Source organism: Chiloscyllium plagiosum, unplaced genomic scaffold (genome assembly GCF_037043375.1).
Source record: "Chiloscyllium plagiosum isolate Xiang-an unplaced genomic scaffold, Cpla_swu_hap1 HiC_scaffold_1, whole genome shotgun sequence".
NCBI classification, from domain to species: domain Eukaryota; kingdom Metazoa; phylum Chordata; class Chondrichthyes; order Orectolobiformes; family Hemiscylliidae; genus Chiloscyllium; species Chiloscyllium plagiosum.
The window spans coordinates 172,152,610-172,167,134 of record NW_028270139.1 but is presented as its reverse complement, the minus strand read 5'-3'; the positions used below and the strand labels follow the sequence as shown (position 1 = coordinate 172,167,134).

The window sequence follows — 14,525 nt, the reverse complement described above, 5'->3', positions numbered from 1 at the left end:
CACATCGACCTGGACCCAATATACCGGCCACTGTAGCGGATAGCTGGAACTGACAACCGGAAGTGGCAGAGACAAACCACTATAAATACCGGAGGAAACAACACAGAAGCGCTTCACAGGAGGCTCCCAAGCACTGAGGATGTCCCCTAGACAGGGACGAAACGTCTGCAACACAAATTCCCAGCTCGGTGAACAGAACCACAACAGCAGTAGACATTATTTGTTTGGATCTTAGTAACACCTTTGACAAGGTTCCACATGGTAGACTCATTTGTAAAGATAGAGCACGTAATTCAGGATGCACTTGCCAATTGGCTACATCATTGGCTTAGCGGACAACAGGCCTATGACCAGCGGTGTCATTTGTTTTTCATTTATATAAATGATTTGGATGAAAATATAGAATGCATAGTTAGTAAGTTTGCAGACAACACCAAAATTGGTGGCATAATATACAGTGAAGAAGGTTATCTAACATTACAAAGGGATCTTGATCAAATGGGAGATGGAGTTCAATCTGGATAAATGCAATTACAAATAGAATTTGGTAAAACAAACAGAGGTAGGACCCAGGTAAAAACAATGACTGCAGATGCTGGAAACCAGATTCTGGATCAGTTGTGCTGAAAGAGCACAGCAATTCAGGCAGCATCCGAGGACAGGCAAAATCGACGTTTCGGGCAAAAGCCCTTCCATACAATTAATGGTAAGGCCTTGAGTGGTGTTGTAAAACAGAGACACCTAGGGGCTCAGGTACATAATTATTTGAAGTTTCTGTCACATATAGACAGGGTGGTTAAAAAAAGGCATTTAGCAATCTTGTGTTCGTTGCTCAGTCCTTTGAGTATAGGAGTTGGTAAGTCATGTTGAAGTTGTACAGGACGTTGGTGAGACCTTTTCTGGAATACTGTGTCTAGTTCTGGTTACCCAGTTATAAGAAGGATATTATTAAGCTGGAGAGGGTTCAGAAGAGATTTACCAGGATGTTGCCAGATATGGAAGGTTTAAGTTTTAAAGAAAAGCTGAATAGGTTGAAAGATTTTTCACTGGAGCGTAGGAGATTGAGAAGTGACCTGATAGAAGTGTATAAAATTATGAGAGGTATAGATAGTTAATGGTAGTTGTCTTTTCACAAGAATAGGAGTTTTCAAGACTAGGGGACACATTTTTAAGGTGAGAGGAAAAAATGTTTAAAAAGTCATCTTTCCCAATAGCGGGGGGGGGTTGGGGGGTTTGTGTATGGAATGAACTTCCTGAGGAAGTGGTAGATGTGGGTACAATTAGAATCTTTAAAAAACATTTGAATGGATACATGAATAGGAAAAGTTTGGAGGGTTATGGGCCAGGAGCAGGGAGGTGGGATTAGTTTAGGTTGGTATTATGTTCAGCATGGACGTCATGGACTAAAGGGTCTGTTTCTGTGCTGTTCAGGTCCATGAGTCTATATTGCCTGGGTGGGCAGCCATCTTGAAAAGTCTGTGACCACCTCTGATTGCTGGAGGAGCTTTGCTGCTGTTGCTGTTGTCAACCTCAAACACCAGGAGAATATTCCTGCTGCCAGCACTGTCTCCAATCACTCCGCGAGCTGCCTTTCCACTCTTGGCTCCAGCTGCCACACCAATTTGGCTGACTAACTTATCACAAAGGCTCCAAATGAAGGAAAACAACAGAAAAAAATGGAAAAAAAAGAAATAAAAGAGAAAAAAAACATGAAGTCTGAGGAGGCAGTTTACATTCAGGGAGCCCGCTTGCAGCACTGCCATTCCACTGTCATCTACTTGCGCATGAAAACCCACTTTCCATCTACTCACTTCATCTACACTTCCCACTGCTTTAGGAAAGCAGCCAGCATCATCATGATTCCTCCCACCCTCTTCCACCTTCTTCCATCGGGCAGAAGACAGAAAACTTTGAAAGCAGATACCAACAGGTTTTTCCTCGCTGTCATCAGACTTTTGACGGACCTCTCATATATTAGAGTTGATCTTTCTCTGCACCTTCTCTGTAGCTGTAACACTATATTCTGCATTCTATTCATTACCCTGATGTACTTATGTAAGGTATGGTTTGTCGGGTTAGCATGCAAAGCAATACTTTTTCACTGTATCTTGCTACATCTGACCATAACAAATCAAATCAAAATGGCCTACCCCACATCATTAGATTGTGACCCCTGGTTTTAAACTGCCCAATCATCAGGAATAACCTTCTTATGTTTAGCTAGTCTTGTCCTGTCAGACGTTTATCGGTTTCCATGAAATACAACCATAAGGTCATAGGTTGGGCCTATGAGCCTTGAGCCTGTTCCACCATTCAACGCCATTACGCTGATCCGACATTTCTCATCCACTTTCCTGCCTTCCCCATAACCCTGGATTCCCTTTCTGATCAAGAATCTATCTTAGCCTTAAATATACACAGCTCTGCCCCTACAGCTGTCTGTGGCAAGGAGTTTCAAAGATTCACAACCCTCTGAGAGAAGACTTTTCTCCTCGTCTCAGTCTGATGCCCCTACATTTGAGATTATGTACTCTGGTCCTAGATTCTCCAACAAGGGCAGGCATCCTGTTACCCACTTAAGAAGCCTATATGTTTCAATGGCATCACTACTCATTCTTCTAAACTCCAGTCAGCCAGGTCCCAATCTGTTTAACCGTTGCTCATAAGACAATCCCTTTGTAGGGATAATGCAAGTGAACCTTCTCTGAACTGACTCCAAGTTTCCTTAAAGAAGGAAAGGGGACCAAATCTGCTGACAGGACTCCAGATGTCATCTCCCCAGCACCTTGTACAATTGCAGTAGGATTTCCCTCCTCTTATATGCCAACTCCCTTGATATAAAGGCAAATATTCTAAAGGGGCTATTTCCACACTACAGGGATTCTATGATTCCGCTTCCTGATTACCTGGTGTACCTGTGTGCTATCTTTCTGTGTTTCATGTACAAATCCCTCCAAAGTCCTTTTGTGTTGCAGCTTTCTGCACTTAATCTTCATTTAAATAATATTCTGCTCTTTTGTTCTCCCTTTCAAAATGAACAACTTCACATTTTCCCAGATTATATTCCATTTGCCAACTTTTTGCCCATTTACCTCGCCCATCTATATCTCTGGGTAAACTGTTAGTATCCCTCTTGTAATCTGCCTTTCCACCTAATTTTCTGCAAGCTGTGAATTTGGCTCCAGTACATTCACTTCCTTCCTCCAAGTCAGTAATGTGTATTGGAAACTGGTGCAATGCCTGCACTGAGCTATGTGGAACTCCACAGGTTGCAAACCTGAAAAAGATCCCCTTATCCCCACTAAACAAAAACACCAAAGAACTCAGAGGTGAATTTCCTAATCCTGTTTTTAATTCCAATGTTTTTTCTTATCACCACTCATTATTTCCTGCCCATGAGCCATTTCTCTATCCATGCCAATAGCCTATCTCTCCAAAACTCACAGGCTTAACCTTTTAGAATTAGATTTAGATTTATTGTCGCGTATTTTGTGATGCACATTGTTTAATGCCTTCTTGAAGAGATTTCACTGAATTGCATTGAATATAATCATAACTGATTCAAGCTCTTCTCATACATCAGCCCTATCTTCGCAGGAATCAGTCTGATAAACTTATGTTGCACTCTTTCCATAGCCAGATAATCAAATCTATAATTGCAATAAGACGTCCCTGCTCTTTTACTTGAATCCTCTCGCTTTGAAGAGTAACATCCTATTGCCATGCTGCACTTTCAGTGACTGGAATACAAGGGCGCCCAGGTCTGATTGCACTTGCCCTTTTCCCAATCTATCACCATTCACTTAGAGTCATACAGCACAGAAACAGACCCTTCAGTCCAACTCATCCATGCTGACCAGATATCTTAAACTGAGCTAGTCCCATTTGACCGTGTTTGGCCCATGGCCCTCTGAACCCTTCCTGTCCATGGACTTGTCCAAATGTATTTTAAATGTAGTCATTGTACTTACTTGTTCCACTTCCTCTGTCAGCTCATTCCACACACTCACCATCCTGTATGTGAAAACATTGCCCCTCAGGTCACTTTTAAAACTTACCTCTCTCACCTTAAACCTATGCCATCTAGTTTTGGACTCACCTATCCTGGAGAAAAGAATTTGGCTCGTCACCTTATCTATGCCTCTAATGATTTTATAAACCTCTTTAAGATCACACCTCAGCCTGCTATGCTCCAGGGACAAAAGTCCCAGCCTATCCACCATCTCCTTTTAACTCAAACCCTTTTTTGTAACGTTTTTGTAAATCCTTTTGGCACCATTTTTAGTTTAATAACATCCTTCTTATAGCAGGGTGACCAGAACTGCATGCAGTATGATAAATGCAGTCTTACCAATGTCCTGTACAACCATAACATGACATCCCAGCCCGTGTACTCATTGCTCTGACCAATAAAGGTAAACATACCAAGCACCTTCTTCATCCCCTGTCTACCTGTGAAACCACTTTCAAGGAACTATGTACCTACGCCCCTCGGTTTATCTGTTCGACAATATCCCCCAGGGGAGACAGTGAGGTCTGCAGATGCTGGAGATCAGAGTTGAGAGTGCGTTGCTGGAAAAACACAGAAGATCAGGCAGCATCCGAGGAGCAGGCGCCCTGATGAAGGGCTCTGGCCTGAAACGTGATTTCCCTGCTCCTCGGATGCTGCCTGACCTGCTTTGCTTTTCCAGCAATACACTCTCAACACTTCCCAGGGTCTTACCATGAACTGTCCTGCCCTATAATGTGCTTTTCTATTTTTGTTACCAAAGTGGATAACTTGACATTTATCCATATTTTACTGTGTGTGCCATGCATTTACCCATTCACTCAACTTGTGTAAATCTCACTGAAGTACCTTTGTATCCCCTTCACTGCTCACCCTCCCATCCAGTGCTGTGTCATTTGCAAACATTTTGTCCCCTCATCTAAATCATTAATATATTGTGAATAGCACTGATCCCTGCAATCCCGCACTAGTCACTAGGTGCCACTTAGAAACTGATCCAAAAGTGATCTGCTTACTAGCCGTTCTCCATGTCAATAGCCTGGCCAAGAGGCCTATTTCCACATGATATGATACTGATCCCAATCCATGAGCTTTAAGCTTACATGTTCACCATTTTTGTGAGCCTTCTGCAAGTCCAACTAAACTATATTTACCAGCTCTCCCTTAAAAATAGTACAAGTACTCAGTCCCCAGTTTGTATCTTTATGTGCATGTTCCAAAAGACATATTTTCAATGTGGAAGAGTGGCAATCTGAGAATGATTGTTGGTCTTTTAAAGATTAAAGTCTAATGGAGAAACTTGCTCTGTTCGAGGTACATGAAGACTTTGGTTTGCATCAAGTAATTTTTCTGTTTGATAACTCAGCAGCATTTTGCTGTTTCTCTGCTTTCTTTATCGTTTCACAGGTTGCAGGTTCATTGGCTGGGCCAAAGTTAATTTCCTATCTCCAAGTGCCTGGAGAAGGTCATGGTGAGCTGTCAGCAAGAACTGCAGCAGTCCATGTTGGATAGGGTTACCACACAATGCCCTGAGGGAGGGAATTCCAGGATTTTGATTGAACTAAACTGAAGGAACTGTAATATATTTCTGAGATAGGGTGATGTGACCTTTAGGGTCACAGAATCAGATCCTGGAGTGCAGAAAGAGGCCATTCAGTCCATCGTGCCTGCACCAGCTCATATTGAGTATCATTATCTACAGCCAAAAGCTTGCTTTCTCCCCATCCCTTTGCACATTATTTTCATCCAAGTAACCACCAAATGTCCTCTTGAATGCCTCTACCACATTTTTAGACTTTGCATTCTGTACGCAAACGACTTGCTATGTCATAGATTTATAGAGCTGTACAGTATGGAAACGGACCCTTGAGTCCAACTCATCCATGCCATCTGCAACATGATCTCCTAACACCTATATTCATTGCACTGACTAATAAAGGCAAGCATTCCAAACCCCTTCTTCATTATCCTGTCCACCTGTGACTCTACTTCCAAGGAGCTATGAGCCTGCATTCCTAGGTCTCTTTGTTCAGCAACACTCCTGAGGACCTTACCATTAAGTGTATAAGTCCTGTCCTCATTTGCCTTTCCAAAATGCATCACCTCACATTTATCTAAATTAAACTCCGTTTGTCATTCCTCCGCCCATCTCATCAAGATCCCGTTGTACTCTGAGGTAACCTTCTTCGCTGTCCATTACACCTCTAATTTTGGTGTCATCTGCAAACTTGCTAACTATACCTCTTATGCTCACGTCCAAATCATTTATATAAATGACAAAAAGAAGTGGACCCAGCACCAAACCTTGTGGCACACCACTGGTCACAGGCCTCCAGTCTGAAAAATAAACCTCCACTACCACCCTCTGTCTTCTACGTTCGAACCAGTTCTGTATCCAAATGGCTAGTTCTCCCTGTATTCCATGTGATGTAACCTTGCTAATCAGTCTCCCGTGAGGAGCTTTGTCAAACACCTTATCATATCCAGTGCACTGCCCTCATCAATCCTCTTTGTTACTTCTTCAAAAACGCAATCAAGTTTGTGAGACATGATTTCCCACACACAAAGCCATGTTGACTATCCCTAATCAGTCCTTGTCTTTTTTAAAACATATGAATGGTGTCCCTCAGGATTCCCTCTAACAACTTGCCCACCATTGATGTCAGGCTCCACAGTCTATAGTTCCCTGGTTTTTCTTTACCACCTTTCTGAAATAGTGGCACCACATTAGCAAACTTCTATAGCTCACTCTCAATTCTGTTTCTTTCCACAGATTCCTCTTGCCCAGAGGGTTCCAGGTATCACATTATGATTCCAATGGAACTCTGGTGACAGAGACAGACGCTGGAATGGTGAGAGTGCAATAATTGTTAAAGAGATAGCTGTCAATCTTTGTTTCTCTTTCCTATTCCTGCTATTTCTTTCTTTGCTGTCCAGTGCATATATTATCGGCATCAAACCACGTTGGCTTCTGTTTGGTCTGACAATGCTGCTCCTTTCACAAGGTTATCTTGTCCTCGGCTTTTTTTCTCAGGAGGTCTAAAAGCAGTGATTCTGAAATGTCTGGGCTTTCAATGGGTGTTTGGGGCCAATTTGACTACAGATAACAGATACTGCCTCAGGCAAAAGGCTTTTAAGTTTTTTAAGACAAAATTTGTGCAATGAAAGGGAAGTGGTCAGTTATTCTATTCATCTTTTCTCTGGTTTCGTTTGGTTTTGGCAGTGTGGCTATTCACTGAAAGCAGGCAGTCAGTTTGAGGCTGCTGATCCAAGAAGCAGCTTCATGGAAGAGGTGGGGGTTCCATGCTGCCATCTCACTCTCTCTCCTGTAAGACTTTGTGTTTGATTTTACCTTTGGTGCCAAGGAGTATTTATGGGGACTGTTGCAAGTACTGGGAACAGCAGCATTAAGTTGGGATAATCTGCTGGGTTTTTCGATAGGTTACATTAGAACATACAACATAGAACAATACAGCACAGAACAGGCCCTTCGGCCCACGATGTTGTGCCAAACATTTGTCCTAGCTTAAGCACCCATCCATGTACCTATCCATTTGCTGCTTAAAGGTCACCAAAGATTCTGACTCTACCACTCCCACAGGCAGCGCATTCCATGCCCCCACCACTCTCTGGATAAAGAACACATCCCTGACATCTCCCCTATACCTTCCACCCTTCACCTTAAATTTATGTCCCCTTGTAACACTCTGTTGCACCCGGGGAAAAAGTTTCTGACTGTCTACTCTATCTATTCCTCTGATCATCTTATAAACCTCTATCAAGTCACCCCTCATCCTTCGCCATTCCAACAAGAAAAGGCCTAGCACTCTCAACCTATCCTCGTACGACCTATTCTCCATTCCAAGTAAATCTTCTCTGCACCCTCTCCAAAGCTGCAACATCACTTCACGACTCTTGAATTCAATCCCTCTGCTAATGAATGCTAATACACCATAGGCCTTCTTACAAGCTCTATCCACCTGAGTGGCAACTTTCAAAGATCTATGAACATAGACCCCAAGATCCCTCTGTTCCTCCACCTCACTAAGAACCCTACCGTTAACCCTGTATTCCGCATTCTTATTTGTCTTTCCAAAATGGACAACCTCACACTTGGCAGGATTGAACTCCATCTGCCACTCCTCAGCCCAGGTCTGCATCATATCTAAGTCTCTTTGCAGCCGACAACAGCCCTCCTCACTATCCACAACTCCACCAATCTTCGTATCTTCTGCAAATTTACTGACCCACCCTTCGACTCCCTCATCCAAGTCATTAATAAAAATTACCAACAGCAGAGGACCCAGAACTGATCCCTGCGGAACTCCACTTGTAACTGGGCTCCAAGCTGAATATTTGCCATCTACCACCACTCTCTGACTTCGACCGGTTAGCCAGTTTTCTATCCAATTGGCCAAATTTCCCTCTATCCCATGTCTCCTGACTTTCCGCATAAGCCTACCATGGGGAACCTTATCAAATGCCTTACTAAAATCCATGTATACTACATCCACTGCTCTACCCTCATCCACATGCTTGGTCACATCCTCAAAGAATTCAATAAGACTTGTAAGGCAAGACCTACCCTTCACAAATCCGTGCTGGCTGTCCCTAATCAAGCAGTGCCTTTCCAGATACTCATAAATCCTATCCCTCAGTACTCTTTCCATTACTTTGCCTACCACCGAAGTAAGACTAACTGACCTGTAATTCCCGGGGTTATCCCTATTCCCTTTTTTGAACAGGGGCACAACATTGCCACTCTCCAGTCCCCTGGTACCACCCCCGTTGACAGTGAAGACGAAAAGATCATTGCCAACGGTACTGCAATTTCCTCTCTTGCTTCCAACATAATCCTAGGATATATCCCGTCAGGCCCGGGGGACTTGTCTATCCTCAAGTTGTTCAAAATGTCCAACACATCTTCCTTCCTAACATGTATCTCCTCTAGCTTACCAGTCCATTTCACACTCTCCTCTTCAACAATACGGTCCCTCTCATTCGTAAATACTGAAGAAAAGTACTCATTCAAGACCTCTCCTATCTCTTCCGACTCAATACACAGTCTGCCACTACTGTCCTTGATCGGACCTACCCCCGTTCTCGTCATTCTCATGTTTCTCACATACGCATAAAATGCCTTGGGGTCATCCTTGATCCTATCAGTGTTCAGTATTCTGTTCGCTTTTGTTTGTGTTTCTTTCGGCAATCTTGTAAATAAAATAAATTCTCTTTTGTTTAAAATTAAGTGGTTTGACAACTGCATTCCTCCTGGAATATCCACTTTTACGCCTTCTGAAAACAGCTAGCAAAATTAGGGTCCGGGCTACTTCCTTGACATTGGAAAGATCAGACCTGATACTTGTCTGGAAGGTTGCAGCTCAGACACCACCAGAGCTTTTTCTATGACTCTATGACCTGGGATAAAGCAGCCTGTTTGATTGGTACCTCAATGACTACCTTCAACATTCCCCCTGCACTACCAACACACAGGAGCAGCAGATGCATCATCATCAGCCACTTGGATCTTTATTGGCAGTGGTTTGTGGGGAAATCAAATCATCCTCTGATTAGATTCATATTTCTTAAAAAAAAACACCTATCTTTAGGGAATAACATGTTGGTTTCAACAGGAGATTGTCTGAATAACAGGGAAAAAAAGGAGGCATAAATAGATCATTTTTAGGTTGGCAAGTGTAACAGGTATCACTGTTGAGAATTTTTATTTATTCATTCATGGAACATGAGCGTAACTGGCTGGGCCAGAATTTATTGTCCATCCCTTATCCCCGGAGAAGATACAGTCTTTGGGGTATAGCGTCAATCACAATGCAACTTGGGAGGAAATTCCAGAATTTTGACCCAGCAACAGTGAAGAAACGGTGATATATTTCCAAGTCAGGATGACATCAGAAGTCACCAGATTAAAGTCCATCAGGTTTATTTGAAATCACAAACTTTTGAAGCATTGCCCTTTTATCAGGTAACTTCATCCCAGTACAACACCGTCACCTCCACATCATAAGTCAGGATGGTGAGTGGCTTGGAGCGGAACTTGCAGTTGGTGGGTTCCCATATATCTGCTTCCTTTGTCCTTCTAGATGGCAGTGGTAGTGAGTTTGAAAGGTGCTGTCTAAGGATCTTTGGTGAATTTCTGTAGTGCACACTGCTGTTACTGAACATCAGTGGTCGAGTGAATGAATATTTGTGGCTGTGGTGCCAATAAAGTGGGCTGCTTTCTCCTGGATAGCGTCAAGCTTCTTGAGTGTTGTTGGGGCTGGCAAGTGGGGAGTATTCCATCACACTCCTGACTTGTGCCTTGTAGATGGTGGACAGTCTTTAGGGAGTCAGGAGATGATTTACTTGATGTCGTATTCTAAGCCTCTGACCTGTTCTTGGAGTCACTGTGTTTATGTGGTGAGTCCAGTTGAGTTTCTGGTCAACGGTAACTCCCAGGATGTTGATAGTGGAGGATTCAGTGATTGTAACACAATTGAATGTCAAGGAGTGATGATTAGATTTTATCTTGCTGTGGATGGTCATTACTTGGTAATTGTGTTATGTGAATGATACTTGCTCCTCATCACAGTGACTGGGATGGGACACTTCAGCAATGGAGAAAACTTTGGAGTTATTTGGATTCTTTTCCATGGAGAGGAATTTTCAACATAATGAGAGGTTCAGATAGAGTAGATAGGAAGAAGTCCTTCTCTCTTGTAAAAGGATTGAGAACTGGAATGCATAATTTTGAAATGTCTTACAAAAGTAGCAAATGCACAGTGAAAGAAAAACAATTTGAAGCAATGGGCGATTTTGGAATTGACTACATGGAAATCTGGTGGAGGCAGATTCAACTGAAGCATTCAAGAGTACAGTGAGTGATTATCTGAACAGAAACACAAACAAGAACACAATCTGACACATTCACACATGGCATACATAAAAATCAGAGCTATCTCACCTTCACACTGACAATGAACACAGAACACTACAGCACAGGAGCAGGCCCTTTGGCCCATCATGTCTGTGCTGTCGATAATGCCATTCAAAATTATTCCCATCTCCCTACACAAAGTATAGATTCTGCCATTTTCAGCCTGATCATGTTCCTGTCTGAATGTCTCTTAAACGGTGCTGTAGTATCTGCTTCTATCTACCACCTCCCCTGGCAGTGCATTACAGGCACATGTGTGAAATACATACCTCACACATCTCCTGTAAACTTTCTTCCTCTCACCTTAAACATACTCCCCTGGTATTTGACATTTCCGTCTTGGGAAAGAGAATCAGACTATTCCCTCCTGTCCCTGCCTCTCATCATTTTATTTGCTTCAATCAGGTTGCCCCTCAGACTCCAACACTCCAGCAAAAACAATCCAAGCCTCTCCTTATAGCTCATACACCCCAATCCAGGCAACATCCTGGTAAATCTCCTTTGCCTCTCCAAAGCCTACACATCCTTCCTGTACTGTGGTAACCAGAACTGCTCACTATATTCCAAATGTGGCCGAACTGAAGTTTTATACAACTGGAACATGAGCTGCCAACTTTTATAGTCAATGTCCCGAACAATGATGCAGTATGCCTTCTTGTTATTGAAAGTGTAGAAGTGTACTGTACCTTTCAGAGAGTGAAGAACTTAGGCACCCAGAGCGCTAGATAAGATACATTGTAACATTTGGCCCAGCAGATAGAGTAGCTAGTTGCCTGAATACAAAGACAAATTTGAATTAGGCCAATCGGTTTAAATTACACCCCAAAAAATACCAAACTCCGATCTAGTTTGAATTTAGCATATTGACAATATTAAAAGCCAATGACATAATCTGATGTTTTGAGGGTATAAGACCGGGAAAAATTGAACAGTTGAAGAAAGAACTGCCAAGCAAGCAGCATGTATAGATTGCCCGATACACAGCTCCTTTAAAGTATCTTACCTATCAATGACCTTTGAAATAGAAGTCCCTAAAAAAAAGGAAAATCTACAGAAGAAGATGCAAAGGTAAATCTTACTCATTTTTTTATCAGACTAGTATTATAGAAGGAAAAGTAAATGATAGGTTAGAGGAAGGAGTTGTAAATAGTTATTAGTTAATTATCTCTGTTATACTTTAAGAAATAAAGTTGTTAATTTTTACATTAACAAATTGGTCTCTCGAGTTTTCATAGATTACTGCACAGGTTAAATCCTTTCTGTATTGCTGGTTTAAATTAGCAGAAAGGTTTACCCATGTCATAACTCTTCTTTACACCTTATCCACTTGTGTTGCCACTTTCAGGGAGCTATGGGCTTGCACCCCAAGATCCCTCTGTATTTCAGTGCTCCTAAGGGTCCATTCACTGACTGTATACTTACCGCTTGTATTTGACCTCTCAAAATGAATCACCTCCCATTAAGTGTCAACCACATTGCTGTGGGTCTGGAGTCCCGTGTAGGCCAGGCCAGATGAGGACGGCAGATTTCTTTCCCTGAACGCATTGAGCCAAATGTTCTTTTTCACCAATCGACGGTAATTGCATGCATGCCATTAAGCCAAGTTTTGTTCCCTTATTTATTCCAGACATTTTATTGAGTTCACATTTCACCATTTACACTTGTGATATTCATAACTGTCTTTCCAGAACATATCTAGAACTTTTTTATATTTTCATTTTGTGGGTGTTCCTGGCTGGGCCAATATTTATTGCCCATCCCTAGTTGCCCTTCAGAAGGCGGTGGTGAGCTGCCTTCTTGAACCGCGGCAGTTCATGTGCTGTGGATCAATCTACAATGCCATTAGAGTGGGATTTCCAGATTATTAGTCCTTTGACATTAACACCACACCACCTTCCTTTAATTAGATCGCACACGTTTTCCAAGGTTACTGAACTGGGTCTGAATGCCATTAGATGTCTTGGCTTACAGTTTGAGTTATGCAAAAGTAAGATACCATAGTTTGGTAGAAAAGTGAATCAAAAACAGAAAATGCTGGAAATTCTCAGCGGATCAGGCAGCATCTAAAAAGAGAGAGTGAGGGAGGAAATGAACTGCCAGAAGAAGTGGTAGATACAGGTACAGTTACAACATTTAAAAGACAGGTGCATGGATAGGAAAAGTTTAGAGGGTTATACGCTGCAGGCAAGGATGCCCTGAGGCATGGTACATTGGCGAGACCAAGCAGCGGCTACGGCAGCAAATAATGGACACTGCACAACAATCAACAGACAGGACTGTTCCCTCCCAGTCGGAGAACACTTCACTGATCCAGGACATTCAATCTCAGACCTTCGGGTGACCGTCCTCCAAGACGGACTTCAGGATAGGAAACAAAGAAAGGTGGTCGAGCAGAGGCTGATAGCTAAGTTTGGTCCCATGGGGATGGCCTCAACCAGGACCTTGGGTTCATGTCACATTACAGGTGACCCCATTGCACAATACACATACACACACAGACAGACGCACACGCACAGACAAACATAGACACAGAGACACTCCTACACACACATGCACACGCACACACATAGACATGCACATATACACATATAAGATTTTCCGGGAACAGCGGGAGACAGAGTAGAGATGACGTGGAGACCAGGAGGGTGCTGAGAAAGTAAGGCAACTGTTTAAATTCTTACCTTTGAAGCACGCATCCTTTTTCCTGTCTGGGAGCAGCAGGAGACAGAGTGGAGATGACATGGAGATCAGGAGGGTGCCTGGAAGGTAAGGACTTAATATATTTGGGCAGCGGCTAAACCTGAGATATTACACGTGTAGTATCTCCTGTTCTCCCCCCCCTCCCCTCTAACCAGAAGAAAAAGACTCTGTCAGGTAAGGCTTTTTTTATCTCTTTCTTTTCTTTCATATATTTAAGTGCATTGTTTGGTTTTAGTTAGTTGATATAAATATCAAGGGGACCTCAGACCCGTGGCATGTGCCTTTTGCTTAATGTGGGAACTCAGGGGCGTGGCTGACATCCCTGACTCTTACACTTGCAAGCAGTGTGTCCAGATGCAGCTCTTGTTTGACTGCGTGACGGCTCTGGAGCTGCGGATGGACTCACTGTGAAGCATCCGCGATGCTGAGGAGGTCTTGGATAGCATGGTTAGTGAACTGGTCACACTACAGGTTAGAATTGCTGAGGGAGACAGTGAATGGGTGACCAAAAGGCAGAAAAAGAGTAGAAAGGCAGTGCAGGTGTCCCCTGTGGTCATCTCCCTCCAAAACAGGTATACCGCTTTGGATACTGCTGGGGGAGATGGTTTACCAGGGGAGTTGCCAAGATCATGGCAGAATGGTGGGCACTGCTGTTCAGAAGGGCAGGAAAAAGACTTGTAGGGCCATAGTCAGAGGGGATTCTATTGTAAGGGGAGTAGAGAGGCAGTTCTGTGGCTGAAAACAAGACTCCCGGATGGTATGTTGCCTCCCAGGTGCTCCTGTCAGGGATGTCACCGATCGGCTACAGAGCATTCTAAAAGGGGAGGATGAACAGCCAGTTGTCTTGGTATATATAGCCACCAACGATATAAATAAAAAATG

General features: G+C 43.0%; 1 protein-coding gene across 1 annotated transcript in view; it reads left to right on the top strand.

Moving 5' to 3' along the window:
• The window catches only part of LOC122546170 (disintegrin and metalloproteinase domain-containing protein 12-like), a 467,862-nt gene that overhangs the window by 124,221 nt on the left and 329,116 nt on the right, over positions 1-14,525 (top strand). Inside the window, exon 4 of the mRNA XM_087986005.1 lies at positions 6,783-6,861. Within this exon, the coding sequence (XP_087842131.1) occupies positions 6,783-6,861 (79 nt within the window). The remainder of the gene's footprint in view (positions 1-6,782; positions 6,862-14,525) is intronic.